This window comes from Monodelphis domestica, chromosome 1 (genome assembly GCF_027887165.1).
Source record: "Monodelphis domestica isolate mMonDom1 chromosome 1, mMonDom1.pri, whole genome shotgun sequence".
Lineage (NCBI taxonomy): Eukaryota > Metazoa > Chordata > Mammalia > Didelphimorphia > Didelphidae > Monodelphis > Monodelphis domestica.
Window position 1 is genome coordinate 582,986,539 of NC_077227.1, and position 18,728 is coordinate 583,005,266.

Below are 18,728 nucleotides of genomic sequence, written 5' to 3' on the forward strand. Positions count from 1 at the left end.
AAGAGTTCTGAATTTTTTTTGCTGAAATATTACAGGTTACACAACCTGCTGTTAATGGAGCTGGGAAAGGCTTGCATGAACCTTTATTTGTACCCAGAGCAAATCTTCAAATAATTAGAAAGCCAGCTACGCTAGTATCTCATTAAGAGTGTTAGGGTACTTTATGAAACACAGGCTTTAGTATCCTGTGCTTCTAGTCTATAACGACATTATAAAATAAGAATAATTCTTATTTTATTCTTTTGTTATTTAATAATTCTTCAAAATAAGAATAATCTTACCTGAAGACAAGAAATAAGATGATACATTCTCAACTGGCTGTTTTAAAAAGGAAAGCCATTCATTGGGTAACTTCCTTGCTGTCTATTCACTAACTTTGGGGGAGGTTGTTCTTGAAGCAGAGGAAGTATTTTGAGTAACAGCAGCCAACAGAATGTAGACAAGTGGAAAAGGTTCATCTCTTTTTGGTTTCCTTCTCTTTTTGCTTCAAATTCATCCCCTTGAGAATAGAACCACCTGAGATGAGGGGGATAGGGAGAGTTAGTTATCTTTCTGTTAGGACTATCTCAGGTGTTGCTGAGCTAGTTTGCCAAAGTCAGGAGAATCATCACATTTTCAATCTTTCATAATTCTGAGGGAAAGGACCTTTAGGAAATTAAGGAGTCTTTGTGTGTTGGGGAAAGGAAGGGAGCAGAGAGTGGGCAGGGCAGACTGGGAAGAATTGAGTTTGGGTGAGTTGCATAATGGTGTTTTCAGACCTTTAAAAAGACTTTCCAGCTGCAAAGTAGGAGGCTTTAAATCCTTCTGAACACTGGGGGTGAGAGAAGAATGGCAAAGCTGAGCTGTTCCTGTATTTGTATTCTTAATAACCCAAAGTCTGCTGTGTGTTGCCTAGATGTCAGTGGAGTGTATCGAAGGGGGGAGGATTTGGGATCAGAATCTGGATTTGTAACCTGTGCGAATGAGCCAGGCACTACCTGGCACAATCCTGCACATGCTAACAGGCAGAGGCAGTAAAAGTATGCTTAATCAAATACCTGATTGAGTCTTTTTTCCCCCTTAAAGCCATTTGAATTAGGGGTGAGTTCCATAAGCTAAACAGCCCTCTCCATCAGCCCTTTCTCTTTCACTGGCTAATTTTTCCTGGGAACTCCAGGGGGAAAGGTGCCAGCAATACCTGGATGAACTCTGGACATAGCCACTAACAAACTGGTGAGATAGATAGTACAAGTCTGAGGAAGCAGACTGAAATTCAGTGACTCATCTAAAAAATAACATACTTCAAATGACAGAGCAAGGATTCAAAGCCAGGTCCAACTGAAACCATGTGTGTGATGAACAGTGTCAGTAGTTCCTCAAATTACTATCTTGGTATCTGATACTTTGGCTTTCTGCTCATGTCTGGGAGAGGAATGGGGGGCAATTTGGGGTTTCATTGACATCAGAAAGAGCTCCTGGGGGGAGCTGGGTAGCTCAGTGGATTTGAGAGTCAGGCCTAGAGATGCTTGAGGTCCTAGGTTCAAATGTGGCCTTAGACACTTCCCAGCTGTGTGACCCTGGGCAAGTCACTTGACCCCCATTGCCTAGCCCTCATCACTCTTCTGCCTTGGAGCCAATACACACTGACTCCAAGATAGAAGGTAAGGGTTAAAAAAAAAAAGCTCCTTAGGGTTTTTTTAAATGTTTAATATCTTGTGGTAGGAAGGTATATATTTCCCATGGAAATTTGTTTTATTTCCTTCCAACATCATTTTCCTTTTAGAAATCGCTTCTTTTCCTTACATAAAACTGTGTTCTTTGTATTGAATATAGGAATGTTTACACATTGCGGTGGGGGGTGGGGACCAGATGTATTTATGAACTTCTCTGAATGCAGATCTACACTAGCTTTGCAACTTAAAAATCTTCATTGCCTGGGGGGGCAGAGGAGGGGAGTTTGAGGTTAACTTGCTGAGGTCTCACCTGTACCAAAAAGTGTCTGTTTAATAAAGATCACTTTGTTAGTCCTTAGGACTTACTCTTTCATCTAATTCACTTTCTTCTAGAGTTTAGGAATAAAGAAAAGGGAAGATACAAGAAGCTCTTGAGGCTCTTTCTTACTCCTCATTCCCAAAGGCATGTAGGCATCTATAGATAAGGGGAGCTCTCCTTAAAAGTTCAGGATACTCTATAGGGCCTGATCATTCCACTAGATTGTCATCCAAGCACTGAAACCCCAATTCTCTATAGCTTTCCCATAAGAAACATTCTTTAGGGCTGAGGCAGGGGTGGGGGGAGAATTCCAGAAATTGTCTCATAGACTTGCAATTTTAAAAGACATTTAAAAGACATAAAAGACATAAAAAAAAATTTTAAAAGACATTCACAGGCAGCCACTTTTGGTTGCTATTACTTAAGGCATGTATGTATGTCTCCCTTGGTCAGGGAATTTCCTCATGTATAAAATGTTTTGGGCTGGATTTATAAATTCTCCTCAATCTCTAAATCTGTGGGATCCCTTAAACCATTGTCTTCTTCAAAGCAGTGAATGGTCTGAAGACTTTTGACTCGTGGTTGTTTTTCATGTTCTTTTTAAAAATATATTTTATTGATTTGTTTTTATATCACCTACATTTCCTAGTGTGCTTTTCTCCCCACAGAGAGCCATGCAACAAAGCATATTAAAAAAAGAAAACATTTAGCAAAATTAACCAACATCAAAAAAGTCTTACATTGTATATAATGTTCCATTCCAATAGCCACCTCTCCCTGGACTTCTGTAAAGAAGTCAGGTTTGAAAGGGGGTGCCTTATTATGTCTTATAAGAATTCCCATACTTCTTTTATTTTCATACTGACTACATTTCTTACGAATGTAGTTCAGGATAAGAGTGAGACTACAAAGGGGAAGAGATTGGCAGTGAGGTTGAACAGAATGACTTTCTAGGGAAGATACCTGGTCTTTATCATTACCTGTGTTATTACCAATTTATTTTGCTTTCTAGATGGAAAACTTTTTGCAAGTTTTATATGAATTATTATCATCACTATGTCTTAAAGCCAAAGGAAAATTATCTAAAGCTAAATTATCTATATCTCCCACCCTTACTCAGGCTCCTCCTCAACATCCTTGAGAAATGGTTCTTCAGCTTTTGTGCTTGAACACTGCCACTGACAAGGAGCTCACCATACCCCCAAAACAGCCCATTCTATTTTTGTACAGCCCTGATTGTTAGCAATATCTGGAACTCCTTGTGATTTCTGCATACTAGTCCTTGCTCAGCCTCTGGTTGAGTTATCTTCCAAATTAAATCACCATGAGTCTCCAGCTCATTTTATAGATGAGAAACTGAGGCAAACAGGTATTCTCTGGAGACTGTATATTGATTTAAAATTATTTATTAGTAAAAGTTAGAAAAAGAAAGAAAGATCACATAGTCACCTGGCTGTTCCTAATTACTAGCCTTTTTTATACTCTGCCTCGGCTTGTCTGTGAAGGACTATGCCAAGCCAGTGTTTCCAAGAGTTAAATGCTGCAGAGAAGGGAGAAAGAGGGACAAGTGTCCAGCAAGAGAGAGTGCACTTTCTATCTCCTTTCTTATGAAGACAGTTTTCAGGATACTCCTCCTGGGACTCTAGTTGGACAGGTTTAACCTCAGCCTGGTCCAAGTCGTGACTTTTTGACCCGACACCCATGGTGGGGACTTTAGCCATCCCCTTCCTGTTGCCAGCAAAATAGGTAGTTAAAGGATGGGGCCGATACGAACCAGAAAAGGGTTTTCAAACAAGGGGGCACAATTTATATTAAATTCATACACAGGATTATATGACATGTTCAGAACTAGGAATCATCTGAGGCTGGATTTGAACTCAGGAAGATTAGTCTTCTAATTCCAAGCCTAATTCTTTATCCATCACCCCACCTAACTGCCCCGAATATCGTGGCCCCAAGTAAACTTGCGCTAATTCAGCTTAAGCATTCCCCAAGTCCTTCAGCATGTGACTTGTTTTCAGACTCCCACCATCCTGGTTGTCTTTCTCTCTGCATACTGCAGTTTCACTGCCTTCTTGAAATGAGAGGCTGTTGTGGTCTAGCCAGCAGAGGATGGTGAAGTGGTTATTTCCCTTCTGGACACCAACTCACCTTTTCTCACCTTACTGAAGAAGTTTTCTGACAGGCTAACTAACACCATAGTGGTTGGTGTTATCATATTCTCATTACCCAGAATCTCCACCAGTTCTCACAAATTGCATTCAAACAAACCAGCGCACACACACTCACATTTCCCCCTCCTCACCTCCTAAGGCAAATGTGTTTTTCAAAAATTGTGAGCTTCTCAGCTCACATCTAAAAGCTCTCTTTCCTCTTGACTTTCTGGGTTCTCAATTTCAATATTATACTGCAAGTGAAGTTATTAGTCACAGGTGTACTTTTAACAATTAAATACCAGACCAAAATAAATAGGATAATTGTTTAAACAAATTAGCCCCTTCTGTGTTTGACCTATACAGAAGGCCTGTGACAATGTCAGGACATTTTAATTTTTTAATTTTTAGTCCTGATCTATAATTCCATTGGAATCAAGAACTTAATGTGAAAACTTAGAAATTCAAATTTAAAGTTATATGGGGCACTGAGAGTAAAGGTGACTGATAAATATTCATAATGTTAGTGTGTGTGTTAAAGGCAGAACTTAAACCCAAATCTTCCTGACTGTTATGATCATCCTTCGATCCCCTATACCATGGTTTCTCTCCTTGAGTGCTACAACCTGTAAGATTAAAATTAATATCCAATAACTCCAAGTATTATATTTATAAGATTTATTAATACTCACTCGAAGTAAAAGAAATAAAAAACAAAAGCCTGAGTAAAGAGTTTTCTCCAGCCTTATTCATGTCAAGAGAGAGTGAGGGGTGGGGTCACACACAAACTTTATCTTCAAAATAGGATGCTGGGAATTAAGAGTCCTGGGGAGCAGATTGTAATTATACCAACCTCTTTGGAAATTCAGAGCCATTATTGGTGAGTTCATTACGTGTATTCCTGAATTGTACTAACTTGTTCTTGTAAACCTTAAAATTTCTTAGACTTATAAATGTTGGAAATTTCACCATTGGGAAATTTCATACTTGAAAAATTTCCTATTGATAGTGGGAACTCTATTGGAATGTGAACCCCATTGGCATGGAAGGTTCCTCCTCCTCCCGTCTTAAGATTACTTTAGGACAGAAACCTTTTGCTGAACAATGGAAAGGGCTTTGACCTATGCTTAAGCATAGAACAGGAATTTCTTTGAGTCATGATTGATTTTAGAATTGATACAATAGAGATACTTGGAATGACAGAACCAGGTCTTGGAAAATACAATTTCCACCCCACTCAGTCCTAACAGGATTTAGGAAGGGCTGCAGCAAAGGATCAAGATTTAATTATTTGAGAATATGACCTTCAACAGACATGTGCAAAGCCACAGACCTCTGGGCGGTCCTGGGTTAAGCTAGAGCCACCATTGGCACAGGGAAGACATGGACAGTGATTGGTAGATGTGAGAACTGAGGGGAGGGAACTTGGATGGTTTCCTTAAAGATAGAGGGGTCTGAGGACTATGGGAGGGTTGGTTGGAGAGGTTTTTGGTCTGAGAGGTGGTGCTTTGAGAGTTGGCTCTGAAGGAAGCTGGAGGTGGAGGCCCCTGAGACTGTTTCTCCATTTTGGTCACGTGAGTAATAGGGACTGATCTCCTTTCTTTGCCCCACCTATCTAAAGGCTTGGGCCTTTTGGCCCAGCCTAAACAGAAGGGGTATTTAAGCCCTATTCCCTTCTCTCCCCTTTCTCTCTCCCTCTCTCTCTCTATCTCTAATTCCTTTCTTCCTCCTGTTTGTAATTAAACTCTATAAAAGGTTGACTGCTGACTTGAGTTTTCATTTAGGAATTACATAGCTGAATTCCTTGGCGACCTTAAATTAATATTTTTCCGTCTTTTAAAGTGATTTCCTTGTCACATTCTGACCTGTCATTCGAGCTCCAAGCTCAGCTTCTCTCTTTTTTTTTAAACCCTTACCTTCTGTCTTGGAGTCAATACTGTGTATTGGCTCCAAGGCAGAAGAGTGGTAAGGGCTAGGCAATGGGGGTTAAGTGACTTGCCCAGGGTCACACAGCTGGGAAGTGTCTGAGGCCAGATTTGAACCCAGGACCTCCTATCTCTAGGCCTGACTTTTAATCCACTGAGCTACCTAGCTGCCCCCTCAGCTTCTCTTAACTGCTGACTGAATATTTTTTCCATAGATGCCCCCCAAATTTAACATGTTGAAATAGAAATGATCTTTCCCCCCAAATGTATTCTTTCTGACATCTCTACTTTTTTATTAAATTTTTTAATGAACAAAAATTTAATCCCTCACAAAACTGTCTCCCTCCCTCTTCCCATTTTCCTCCCCCACCTGACAAATTGGGTAAAAAAATAAAGGGAAACAAAATTCTTATAACAAATATACATAATCAGGCAACACAAATTCCTGCATTGATAATGTCCAAATAGCATGTTTCCTTCTGAACCCTGGATCTATCACCTCTCTGGGTAGATAATTTTGCTTTCATCGATTCCATGAAATTGTGATTAGTCATTGTGTTGATCAGAGTTCTTAGATCTTTAACAGTTGTTTGAATTTACAGTGTTGACAAATAAATTGTCTGGTTCTGCTCATTTCACTCATCAATTCATAAAAGTCTTCACAGGTTTCTTTGAGTTTCCCCCCTTGCCCATCTCTTACAGCACCAAAGTGTACTGTTATATTTCTATATCATAATTTGTTTAGCATTTGATGGACACTTCCTTAGTTTCCAGTTCTTTGTAACTGGGTAAAGAACTACTATAATTATGGGAAAAATATCTTTTCCCTCTTGCTTTAATATCTTTTAAATATGGGCCGAGTAATGTACTGCTGGACAAAAGGTATAAACACAATTTAATGACTATATGGGCATAGTTCCATATTGTTTTCCAGAGTGACTGGACTATTCAGTTTATAGCTCATTTAACATTACAGTGCATTAGTATCCTTGTTTTCCAATAATCCCTCCGACATTTGTCTTTGTCCTTTTTGGGGGCACCTTTGTCAGTTTAATGGGTATGAGATGGAACCTTTTTAATTTGTATTTCTCTTAGGGATTTGTAGAGTTTTTTTATATGGCTATTGATAGGATGGGTTTCTAACTGCCTGATCATATCTTTTGAGCATTTACCAGTTGAAGAATCTTCCCTTTTTCTTTTACTGGTACCATAATTTCCTAGTCCCCCATATTTGAAACATTTAAACCTATTAAATTCCTTAAGATATTTATATCAACATTGGCCTATAGATTTTTTTAGATTCTGTTATCCATTGTGTTATCATTCATCGCAGCTTTCTGTCATTTGCACATTTTGTAACCATGTTACATATGCCTTTAATCCAAGGTATTTATTCAGATCCCTATGGCACTCTGCTGGGGCCATGCTTCCAAGTTGATGGTGAACTAGTCTAGTTCCATAGACATAAGGAGCACGATCATAATTGCTGAAACTTAGAGTAGACTAGGCAGCCTGAGACACCTGCCTTCCAGTTCTAAAACTTGATGGTTCTATGAATGTTAAAAAAAACAACTCTCATAATGAGGTTAATGTGATGCTGTTAGCTAAACAGTGGATTCTTGTATCCTTGTGTTTATCCTACATGGGAATTGGCTTCCAGATCTAGGTAGGAGTTAAGTGGCTCCATTGATGGTGACTAGACTTTGTAGGACCAGGGATCTGAGTTGATCATGACAATGGAAATTTGGCCACTTTACTCTTCCACCCTATTGTTACCTTCCTCTCCTTTCCTAAGTATTAGAAGAGTGGTTGAGAAGAATACTGTCTCAGGTACATTTGTCTTTTGAGGAAATGTTGTATACATTTTAGAAAGTAATTTCCTTTAGTTGATATTGAATCGGGATATTCAACTTTACCCCAGTAAAGGCCTAGCCAAAAAGAGATTTGACTTATTATCACCAAAAAGGAAAAGCAAATACCAGTGGGTTACCCTGATCTAGCTTGGAGAAGATGCCCTTAGTGTATTTCATAAGGTATACTGAAATATAGATCAATATATCTTGTTTGTGCCCATGCATGCTATTGGTATTCTCTGACCTCCCAGCCCCCAATATCATTTTGATCTCTTTCCTTAAATTTGCAGTGATGTTTAGAGTGGAAAGGGCAATGACTATGCTTTTCAGTTTTTGAAACTTCCATTATTTCAGGGCTGACACATAGAATATGAAGTGAAGAGTATGTAGATTGTGTAATGCTGGTGTTTTTAAACATCCATTGTTCCAAATCTGCTTAGACAAAAATTGATGGCCCTAAAATCCTGGAAGCAGCTCCTGCAAATTATTTTTGACAGTTATGTGCCTTTGTGTTATTTAAGAGAAGAGTTTTTTTTTTTAATAACCCTTACCTTCTGTTGTGGAATCAATACTGCGTATTGGTTCCAAGGCAGAAGAATGGTGAGGTCTAGGCAATGGGGGTCAAGTGACTTGCCCAGGGTCACACAGCTGGGAAGTGTCTGAGGCCAGATTTGAACCTAGGACCTCCCATCTTTAGGCCTGACTCTCAAACTACGGAGCCACCCAGCTGCCCCCAGAAAGAATGTTTTTTAAAGGAATTTTTAGGCTGGCAGAAATGTTAACATTATGCTTCACGGGTCTATTTGTTGAACTCTTCAGTGTGCCTTTGATAGTTTTTCTTAATAGTCATATAGTTTGGATATCATCATGTGCTTGCTGTCCTCCTTGCTACAAACATGCACACACTGGAGCCACTTCAGACAAGGGTTTGCTTAATTTCTCTGGGCCATCTCCCAGCAAAAGGAGTAGGTAGGACTTCCAAGATTCCTTCCAACCCTGTCTTCTAGGACAGCCTCCATGACATAACATTCTTTTTTTTTTCCAATTTGAACATTATTTTATTTGGTTATTTTCAAACAATATTCCTTGGAAACAAAGATCCTTTTCTCATCCTCCCCACCTCGCACGATTCCACTGGGTATCACATGTGTCCTTGCTTCAAACCCATTTCCATGTTGTTGGTATTTGTATTAGGGTGCTCATTTAGAGTCTCTCCCTTCCACCGCTGTAGTCAAGCAGTTGCTTCTCTTCGGTGTTTTTACTCCCACCATTTGTCCTTTGCTTGTGGATAGTGTTTTTTTCTCCTGGATCCCTGCAGAATGTTCAGGGACATTGTAATGACACTAATGGAGAAGTCCATTACGTTCTCTTGTACCACAGTGTGTCAGTCTGTGTATACAATGTTTTCCTGGTTCTGCTCCTCTCACTCTGCATCACTTCCTGGAGGTTGTTCCAGTCGCCATGGAATTCCTCTACTTTATTATTCCTTTTAGCACAATAGTATTCCATCACCAACATATACCACAATTTGTTCAGCCATTCCCCAATTGAAGGGCATCCTCTCATTTTCCAATTTTTTGCCACCACAAAAAGTGCAGCTATGAATATTCTTGTACAAGTCTTTTTCCTTATTATCTCTTTGGGGTACAAGCCCAGCAGTGCTATGGCTGGATCAAAGGGCAGACAGTCTTTTATCACCCTTTGGGCATAGTTCCAAATTGGCCTCCAGAATGGTTGGATCAATTCACAACTCCACCAGCAATGAATTAATGTCCCGATTTTGCCACATCCCCTCCAGCATTCATTACTTTCCTTTGCTGTCATATTGGCCAATCTGCTAGTGGTGAGGTGATACCTCAGAGTTGTTTTGTTTTACATCTCTCTGATTATAAGAGATTTAGAGCACTTTTTCATGTGCTTATTAATAGTATTGATTTCTTTGGCTGAAAACTGCTTATTCATGTCCCTTGCCCATTTATCAATTGGAGAATGACTTGATTTTTTTGTACAATTGATTTAGCTCTTTATAAATTTGAGTAATTAGACCCCTGTCAGAGGATTTTGTTATGAAAATTGTTTCCCAATTTGTTGCTTCCCTTCTCAATTTGGTTGCATTGGTTTTGTTTGTACAAAAACTTTTTAATTTGATTTAATCAAAATTGTTTATATTATATTTTGTGACTCTTTCTATGTCTTGCTTGGTTTTAAAGTCTTTACTTTTCCAAAGATCTGACATGTGTACTATTCTGTGTTCACCTAATTTACTTATAGTTTCCTTCTTTATATTCAAGTCATTCGTCCATTCTGAGTTTATCTTGGTGTAGGGTGTGAGGTGTTGATCCAAACCTAATCTCTCCCACACTATCTTCCAGTTTTCCCAGCAGTTTTTGTCAAATAGTGGGTTTTTGTCCCAGAAGCTGGGCTCTTTGGGTTTGTCATATACTGTCTTATTGGGGTCACCCAAGTCTATTCCACTGATCCTCCTTTCTGTCTCTTAGCCAGTACCAAATTGTTTTGATGACCACTGCTTTATAATAGAGTTCGAGATCTGGGATTGCAAGGCCACTTTCCTTTGTATTTTTTTTTTTCATTATTTCCCTGGGTATCCTTGATCTTTTGTTCTTCCAAATGAACTTTGTTATGGTTTTTTCTAAGTCAGTAAAAAATTTTTTTGGAAGTTCAATGGGTATAGCAATAAATAGATAAATAAGCTTGGGTAGGATGGTCATTTTAATTATATTGGCTTGTCCTACACATGAGCAGTTAATATTTTTCCAATTGCTCAAGTCTAGTTTTATTTGCGTGGAGAGTGTTTTGTAGTTGTGTTCATATAGTTCCTGTGTTTGTCTTGGGAGATAGATTCCCAAGTATTTTATTTTGTCTAAGGTGATGTTGAATGGGATTTCTCTTTCTAATTCTTGCTGCTGAGCTGTGTTGGAAATATATAGAAATGCTGATGACTTATGTGGGTTTATTTTGTAGCCTGCAACTTTGCTAAAGTTGATTATTTCGACTTGCTTTTTGGTCGATTCTCTAGGATTCTTTAAGTAGGCCATCATATCATCTGCAAAGAGCGATAGCTTGGTCTCCTCCTTGCCTATTTTGATGCCTTCAATTTCTTTTTCTTCTCTAATTGCTACTGCTAGTGTTTCTAGTACAATGTTAAATAATAGAAGTGATCATGGGCATCCTTGTTTCACTCCTGATCTTATGGGGGAATGCATCTAGTTTATCCCCATTGCAGATGATGTTAGTTGATGGTTTTAGATATATACTGTTTATTATTTTTAGGAATGACCCTTCTATTCCTATACTTTCTTGTGTTTTTAATAGGAATGGGTATTGTATTTTATCAAAGGCTTTTTCTGCATCTATTGAGATAATCATGTGATTTTTGTCTGTCTGTTTGTTGATATGGTCAATTATGTGGATGGTTTTCCTAATATTGAACCAGCCCTGCATCCCTGGTATAAATCCTACTTGATCATAGTGAATGATCCTCCTGATCACTTGCTGGAGTCTTTTTGCTAGTATCCTATTTAAGATTTTTGCATCTATATTCATTAGGGAGATTGGTCTATAGTTTTCTTTCTCCGTTTTTGACCTGCCTGGCTTTGGAATCAGTACCATGTTTGTGTCATAAAAGGAATTTTGTAGAACTCCCTCTTTGCTTATTATGTCAAATAGTTTGTATAGTATTGGGATTAGCTGTTGTGTGAAAATTTGATAGAATTCATTTGTGAATCCATCAGGCCCTGGGGATTTTTTCTTAGGGAGTTCTTTGATGGGCTGTTGGATTATTTAAGAATTCTATTTCTTGGAGGCAGCTGGGTAGCTCAGTGGATTGAGAGCCAGACCTAGAGACGGAAGGTCCTAGGTTCAAATCTGACCTCAGCCACTTCCCAGCAGTGTGACCCTGGGCAAGTCACTTGACCCCCATTGCCTAGCCCTTACCATTCTTCTGCCTTGGTGCCAATACACAGTATTGGCTCCAAGATGGAAGGTAAGGGTTTAAAAAAAAAAAAAGAATTCTATTTCTTCTGTTAGTCTAGGCAATTTATATTTTTGTAAATAGTCATCCATATCACCTAGGTTGGAATATTATTGCCATATAGTTGGGTGAAGTAGTTTTTAATGATTGCCTTACTTCCCTCTTCATTGGAGGTGAGGTCCCCCTTTTCATCTTTGATGCTGTTAATTTGTCTTTCTTCTTTCCTTTTTTAAATTAGATCGGCCAGTACTTTGTCTATTTTGTCTGTTTTTTTTCAAAGTACCAGCTTCTAGTCTTGTTTATTAGTTTAATAGTTCTATCACTTTCGATTTTATTAATTTCTCCCTTAATTTTTAGAATCTCTAGTTTGGTTTTCTTTGGGGAGTTTTTAATTTGTTCACTTTCAAGTTTTTTGATTTGCATTTCTAATTTGTTGATCTCTGCCCTCCCTAGTTTGTTAATATATGCACTCAATGATAGGAATTTTCCTCTGAGTACTGCTTTGGCTGCATCCCATAAGGTTTAAAAGGATGTCTCACAATTGTCATTTTCCTCAATGAAATTATTGTTTCTATGATTTCTTCTCTAACTAACCGATTTTGGAGTATCATTATTTAATTTCCAATTAATTTTTGATTTGGCTCTCCATGTACCCTTACTGATCATTATTTTTATTGCCTTATGATCTGAAAAGGTTGCATTTATTATTTCTGCTTTTCTGCATTTGTATGCCATGTTTCTGTGACCTAGTGTATGATCTATCTTTGTGAATGTGCTATGTGGTGCTGAGAAGAAGGTGTATTCCTTTTTGTCCCTATTTTTCTCCATATGTCTATTAACTCGAATTTTTCTAAGATTTCATTCACATTTTTACCTCTTATTTTTTGGTTTGATTTATCTAAATTTGATAGTGGTTGGTTCAAGTCTCCCACTAATATGGTTTTACTTTCTTATTTCCTCCTTCAATTGTTCTAGTTTTTCCATTAGAAATTTGTGTGCTATACCATTTGGTGCATACCTGTTGATTAGTGATAATTCCTCTTTGTCTATACTCCCTTTTAACAGAATATATTTACCTTCCCTAACCCTTTTGATCTGGTCTATTTTTACTTTGGCTTTGTCAGATATCATGATTGCAACTCCTGCCTTCCTTCTATCAGTTGAGGCCCAGAAGGTCTTACTCCATCCTTTAATTCTAATCTTGTGAGTATCAACCCGCCTCATGTGTTTCTTGAAGACAACATAGGGTAGGGTTTTGGATTCTAATCCATTCTGCTATTTGTCTACTTTTTATGGGTGAGTTCATCCCATTCAGGTTCAAAGTTCAAAGATTGTCACAGGGTTTTGGATTCTAATCCATTCTGCTATTCGTCTACTTCTTATGGGTGAGTTCATCCCATTCACATTCAAAGTTCAAAGATTGTCACTTGTGGATTCCCTGGCATTTTGATATCCTTCCTCCCCTAATTCTGACCTTTGTTCTTTAGCTATAACCTTTTAAACCAGTGCTTTACTTTAGATTAGTCCCCCTAGTCCCCTCCCTTGATATGCTTCCCTTTCTAGCCCCTCCCTTTTTGTTCCCTTCCCCTCTCCCCTCTCCTTCCCTCTCTTTTTATACTCCCTCCTCCCACCCCTCCTTAATTTCCCCTTCTCTCTTATCCTGTTGGACAAGATAAAGTTCAAGATCCCAATGGATCTAGATGTTCTCAGCTCTCAGAGTTGATTCCACTGAGAATAAGGTTTAAGTAATACCAATTAGCACTTTCTTCTTCTCCTTCCTATAGGAAATTCCTTCCCCTCCTCTTCCCATGTGTATCTTTGTGTGAGAAAGATTATTCTATTTAGTTTTTTTTCTATTTCTTTAGTCTATCTTAGTACCATCAACGATTCACCCCCTCCCTTTTTCTTTCTTTCACTTCCCTTTTCTCCATATTGTCTTAATGCCCCAAATCGTTCCCTATGTGTGATTCTTCTAACTACTATAATGATGCATACAATTTTTGAGAGTTACACATTACATTTCCCTCCCCATATTAATATATATAATTTGATATAAATGTAGTCCTTATAGAAGAGAGTTTGACTTAAAGAAAAAGATAAGATTTTTCTCCTTTTCCCTTTCCTTCATATTTACCTTTTCAAGTTTTCCTTGCTCTTTGTGTTTGGATGTCAAACTTTCCACAGAGCTCTGGTCTTTTCTCTACAAAAACTTGGAAATCTTCTATTTTGTTGAATGCCCATACTTTCCCCTGGAAGTATATAGTCAGTTTTGATGGATAGCTGATTCTTGGTTGAAGACCCAGCTCTTTTGCCTTTCTGAAAATCATGTTCTGTGCTTTATGGTTGTTCAGAGTAGAAATTGCAAGGTCTTATGTGACCCTGATTGGCATTCCTTTATATCTAAATTGTCTTTTTCTGGCTTCTTGTAAGATTTTTTCTTTTGCTTGAAAGCTTTGGAATTTGGCAATTACATTCCTGGGAGTTGTCTTTTGGGGATTTAGTGTACAGGGTGTTCCGTGAACTCTTTCAATGCCTGTATTGCCCCCTTGTTCTAGAATCTCTGGGCCATTTTCTTTGATGATATCTTGTATTATGATGTCGAGATTACTATTTATTTCTGGCTTTTCTGGTAGGCCAATTATTCTCAGTTTGTCTCTCCTTCCTCTATTTTCCAGGTCTGTCACCTTGTTAGTGAGATATTTTATGTTATCTTGTAATTTCTTAGCCTTTTGGCTTTGCTTTATTAATTCTTGCTCTTTTGCAAGATCATTGTCTTCCAGTTGCCTGATTCTGACCTTTAAAGCCTGGTTTTCCTTTTCAGTTTGTTCTATCCTGCTATTTGATGCTTCAAGATGTTTCTGTAGTTGTGTTTTTTCGTGCTTCTGATTGCCAAGTTACTTTTGCATTATTTCCCATTTTTCCTGCCAGAAGGCTTCCATCTTTTTGATAACTTCCAATTTAAATTCTTCAAGAGCTTGTGGACAATTTCCATTTCTTTTGGAAGGTTTTGGAGCATTTGTTTGTGCTTCCTCTTCTGCTGTTTCCTGTTTTTTTGTGTTTTCCCTCCATAAAATGTATCCAAAGTCACCCCCCTTCTTCTTGCTTTTCTTGGTATTGGGGTGTTGGGCACAGTTTGCCATCTCTGTGTTTTGTTTGTTTTTTTCCTCCTTCCTCCCCTTTCCAGTCAGAAATCTGAATGAGTAGTATTTGCTCTCAGTATAAGGGTCTAATGGTCAAGGCTTTTAGTCTCAGGCTAATTCTAGGTTCTTTGCAGCTGCACTGTCATCCTGGGGAGGCCCAAGGACTGCCCTCCCCTTCCTGCAGACGTTTCGGGAGTTAATGCTCTCAGGTGAAAATCTTTGGTGGTCTTAGCTAACTCCCAAGACCTGTAGGCGCCCCTTGCTCTCGTCAGGGGATCCCTTCGCGCACTCTGATTATAGTGCGCTAGTTCTGGGAGCCTGAGATCTGTGCTCCCCCAGCCCACCTGCCGGGGTTTCGGGGGTTAGTTTTCTCAGGAGAAGGACCTCATCTTATTCAGGTCCCCTACCTGGGGGTGCCCATTGTTCAGTCCTGGGGTGCCCCTCCCATACTTGTTGATTCTGGCCAGTGTTGACTTTAACTCTAGCTCCTGCTGTTTGGTGGGGGAGGGGATAGTGGGTCAGCTTTTCATTCCCTTATATTGTGGAGGTGCCGGAATCCCACCTACCTTAAGAGCTTTGCCTTGTTGTGGGGTCTTTCCGTTCTTATGAGGATGGTTGTTTTTTATTTTGGGAGGGTCTTTTGCAGTTGTCTGTGTCATTGGGTCTGAGGAGAAGGAAGCAAGTGTCTACTCTGAAGCCATGCTTACCCGGAAGTATGACGTAACATTCTTGACTACATAGGAATGTTCTGGACTTTCTTTTCTGTAGGGGAAAAAAAAAGAATGGGATAGAAAGCCTCTCTTTTTATATATGACATTTAAGTGATACATAAACCTTCACTAGCATTAATATACCTTTAAAAAGTTACTTTTTGTATTTTGTTTCAGGACTGCAGGAATTTGATGAACAGCTGGTTGCTGAAGTACCTGAAAATCATTCCCACGAGGCATGTCCCGGGCCTTCCGAGAATGAGGCGCCACCACACCTCCTGGCCTCTCTTGCCGACAAGCATGCTAGTACGGAAACTGACCTTGAAATTGGCCAAGTGTCCTCAGTGATGCTATCGCCTTTGGATGCTAAGAAGCCTGAAGATATCCCTGAAGTTCTTGCAACTTCTGGTCAGGATTTGTCCTCCAATGAATCAGCAGCCATACAAGACAACTTCTTGGCAGAAGACGATATGGGACTCACCCCAGAGGCTTCCAAGGATACCGAGTCAAAGGCCAAAACCTTGCCTCCAGAATCAGTGTCCAGCAGAAGCAAGCTTCGGAAACCCAAACCAGTCTCGCTAAGGATGAGAACAACTGGAGGAGAATCCTTAGAAACTGATCCTGGTGTGGAGGACCACCCAATCCCCAAAGCATCCTATCAGTTCAATCCAGATGAGCTTGATGAAAGTACAAATCCTTTCATGCTAGGAGGTTCCAAGATCCCCAATTCTCCTCTTGCAGTGAAGCAAACCATAAGTTCTTCAAATGCAGATCCCAGTGATTCAGGGGTGGAACTGCTGGAGGAATCCAGGGACTCACCTTTGAAGCTGGAATTCGATTTCACAGATGGCTTGGAGGGCACCGGGGTTAAGAAGCCCCTTCCTAAGAAACCTGCACCTGGAGGCAAGAAACTAGTTAGCAAGTTGGCTGTGAGGGCACAGAAAGATGGAGTTAACAAGCCAGCCATGGTCAAAAGTTTGGAAAAGCCTGCAGGCCTAGTGGAAGAAGAAATTCCTGTCCAAAAAGCCTCCTCTAAGCAAGAGCCCAACCAATGGGATGACCCAAGCTTTAATGCCTTTGGGAGCAGCTCCACGTTGCAGAACTCCCCACCCCTCCCAAAGGGGTCATATCACTTTGACCCAGATAATCTTGATGATTCCATGGATCCCTTTAAGCCAATGAAGACCTTAAGCAACTATGGGCCAGCTAAGTTTTGCTCCTCAGATGGTAATCAGGCTAATGAAATCTTAGAATCTCAGCTGTATGAAGTACAGGGTGAGGAAGTGAAGAAAGGGGCAGCTTCCCCCAACAAGGCAAAGTCTCGTTTGATAACGTGAGTGAGGGTGGGTGCTGGGTTAGTTCTGTTTTTCTCTCTGCTTGTGAGGCTGGCAGCCAGCTAGAACTTTGGGCACTTACTCAACTTGGGAGGTTGGGGAAGGGAAAGAGATGGATACTCAGAGCTTTAGCCTAGAGTTTTCACTACTTTGCCTAACACATAAGATTAGCTATTATATATGAGAATCAGCAGAGGTATTTTTTTTAACTTTCACTTTTCTTTTTGAACAGGTGGTAGTTCGATATGAATTTTTTTGTCCTGTGTGTTTTGTTCTATTTTTTTAAAAATAGTCTAAAACAACACTGGTGATAGGCTATATAAACTTTGGGTCATCCATCAAGAGTCACTTGACTTAATATCTAGGATGGAGACAATAGCACTCTTCTGAGCCCTACACAGAATCATTCCCCAGACACTTTTCATCTAAAGTCAAGACATTTGTCTACATAACTAAAGACAAAATGCAATGCAAGAATGCCTACAAATCAATAGCCTAGGGGTTTTGTGATATATCGTTTTTTTGTAAGTAATGACTAAAGTTCAGAAAATGGATCCGTTAAATTGAGCTCTGAAAGATTTACTACAAATTATTTGGTTGTATGTGATGTGAAATTTTCTTCCCTTGGGTCTCCTTTGTAAGCACCTTTTGAACTATTAAAAGTCTTTGAATATATAATCCACTGTCTTAGAATACAACTCCAAATATAGCAGTCCACATTTCAACATTTTGTGCCTTTGCTCTGTTTTTCAGAGATGATAAGCTAGACTCTTGGCTCAAGAAATAGAAAGTGAGTGTCAGAATTAGAAATCAGGGCAAAAACGCATAACATTGCGTCTTGATAAGAAGTTGAATGGGAAAAATGGATGATAGGCTTATGCTCTAAGTCAAAACAATCCTGGTTCTGCCACTGACATGCTTTTTGACCAAGTCATGGGCTTCGAGATTCCTTCTAATTCATGAGTTTCCTATTTCTATCATCATCTAGAGGTTTGAAGAGGGCTGGAGGTTGTGGCAATATCTAGGAATCATAAGAGCTAAACAACCATAGAAACCATTCAAATGTCCAAAAGTCCCAGAGCTCCTTGAATTAAATTTTGTCTTTAGTTATGTAGACAAATTCCTCAACTTTAAATTGAGTGGGCTAAATGTCTAGGGAACATCTGCCCAGTTTCTTCGGTTCTTTGTCATACTCTGACCCACATACAGTGTGTCAGGCAGTAGACATTTCATTGGGAGACAGATGATCTTGGTTCAGGGCCTGAATGACATTTGTTAGTTTTGTGATCACGGATGGGTTTGGACAGGTTTTCTTCTCTGAATTCTAATCCTCTACGCTGGGGATAATACTAACTAGACCGCCTTACTTCCTTGCAATGACCAAATGAAGCCACGAATGTCCAGTGCTTTGTAACTGTTAAATGTCAGCCAGTGAGAGGGAGCAGAGCAAGCTTGAGGTCAGGAACACCAGGGTTCCTGGCTATGTGCCGCTGGGCAGCTCTCTGCTACTAGCCCTTCTTGAGGGTTTGTCTACTCTGGGATTTCTTTCAGACTAGTGAAATCATACATAGATCAGAACAAAAGGAAAATAAAAACAAAACAGATACACACACATCTCTTTGTGTGTCTGTGTGTTAGTATTATTTCTTAT

The 18,728-nt window shown here is 39.4% G+C and overlaps 1 protein-coding gene across 14 annotated transcripts in view; it reads left to right on the forward strand.

The window, feature by feature from the left end:
- TACC1 (transforming acidic coiled-coil containing protein 1) overlaps positions 1 to 18,728 on the forward strand; it is a 197,143-nt gene that overhangs the window by 145,271 nt on the left and 33,144 nt on the right. For 12 of the 14 annotated variants that reach the window (XM_056813554.1, XM_056813556.1, XM_056813555.1 and 9 more), the window contains one exon: positions 15,921 to 17,076. The exons of the other annotated variants lie outside the window; for them this stretch is intronic. In XM_056813554.1, coding sequence (XP_056669532.1) covers positions 16,091 to 17,076 — 986 coding nt within the window. In that variant the 5' untranslated portion in view covers positions 15,921 to 16,090. The remainder of the gene's footprint in view (positions 1 to 15,920; positions 17,077 to 18,728) is intronic. 14 annotated transcript variants of the gene reach the window in all.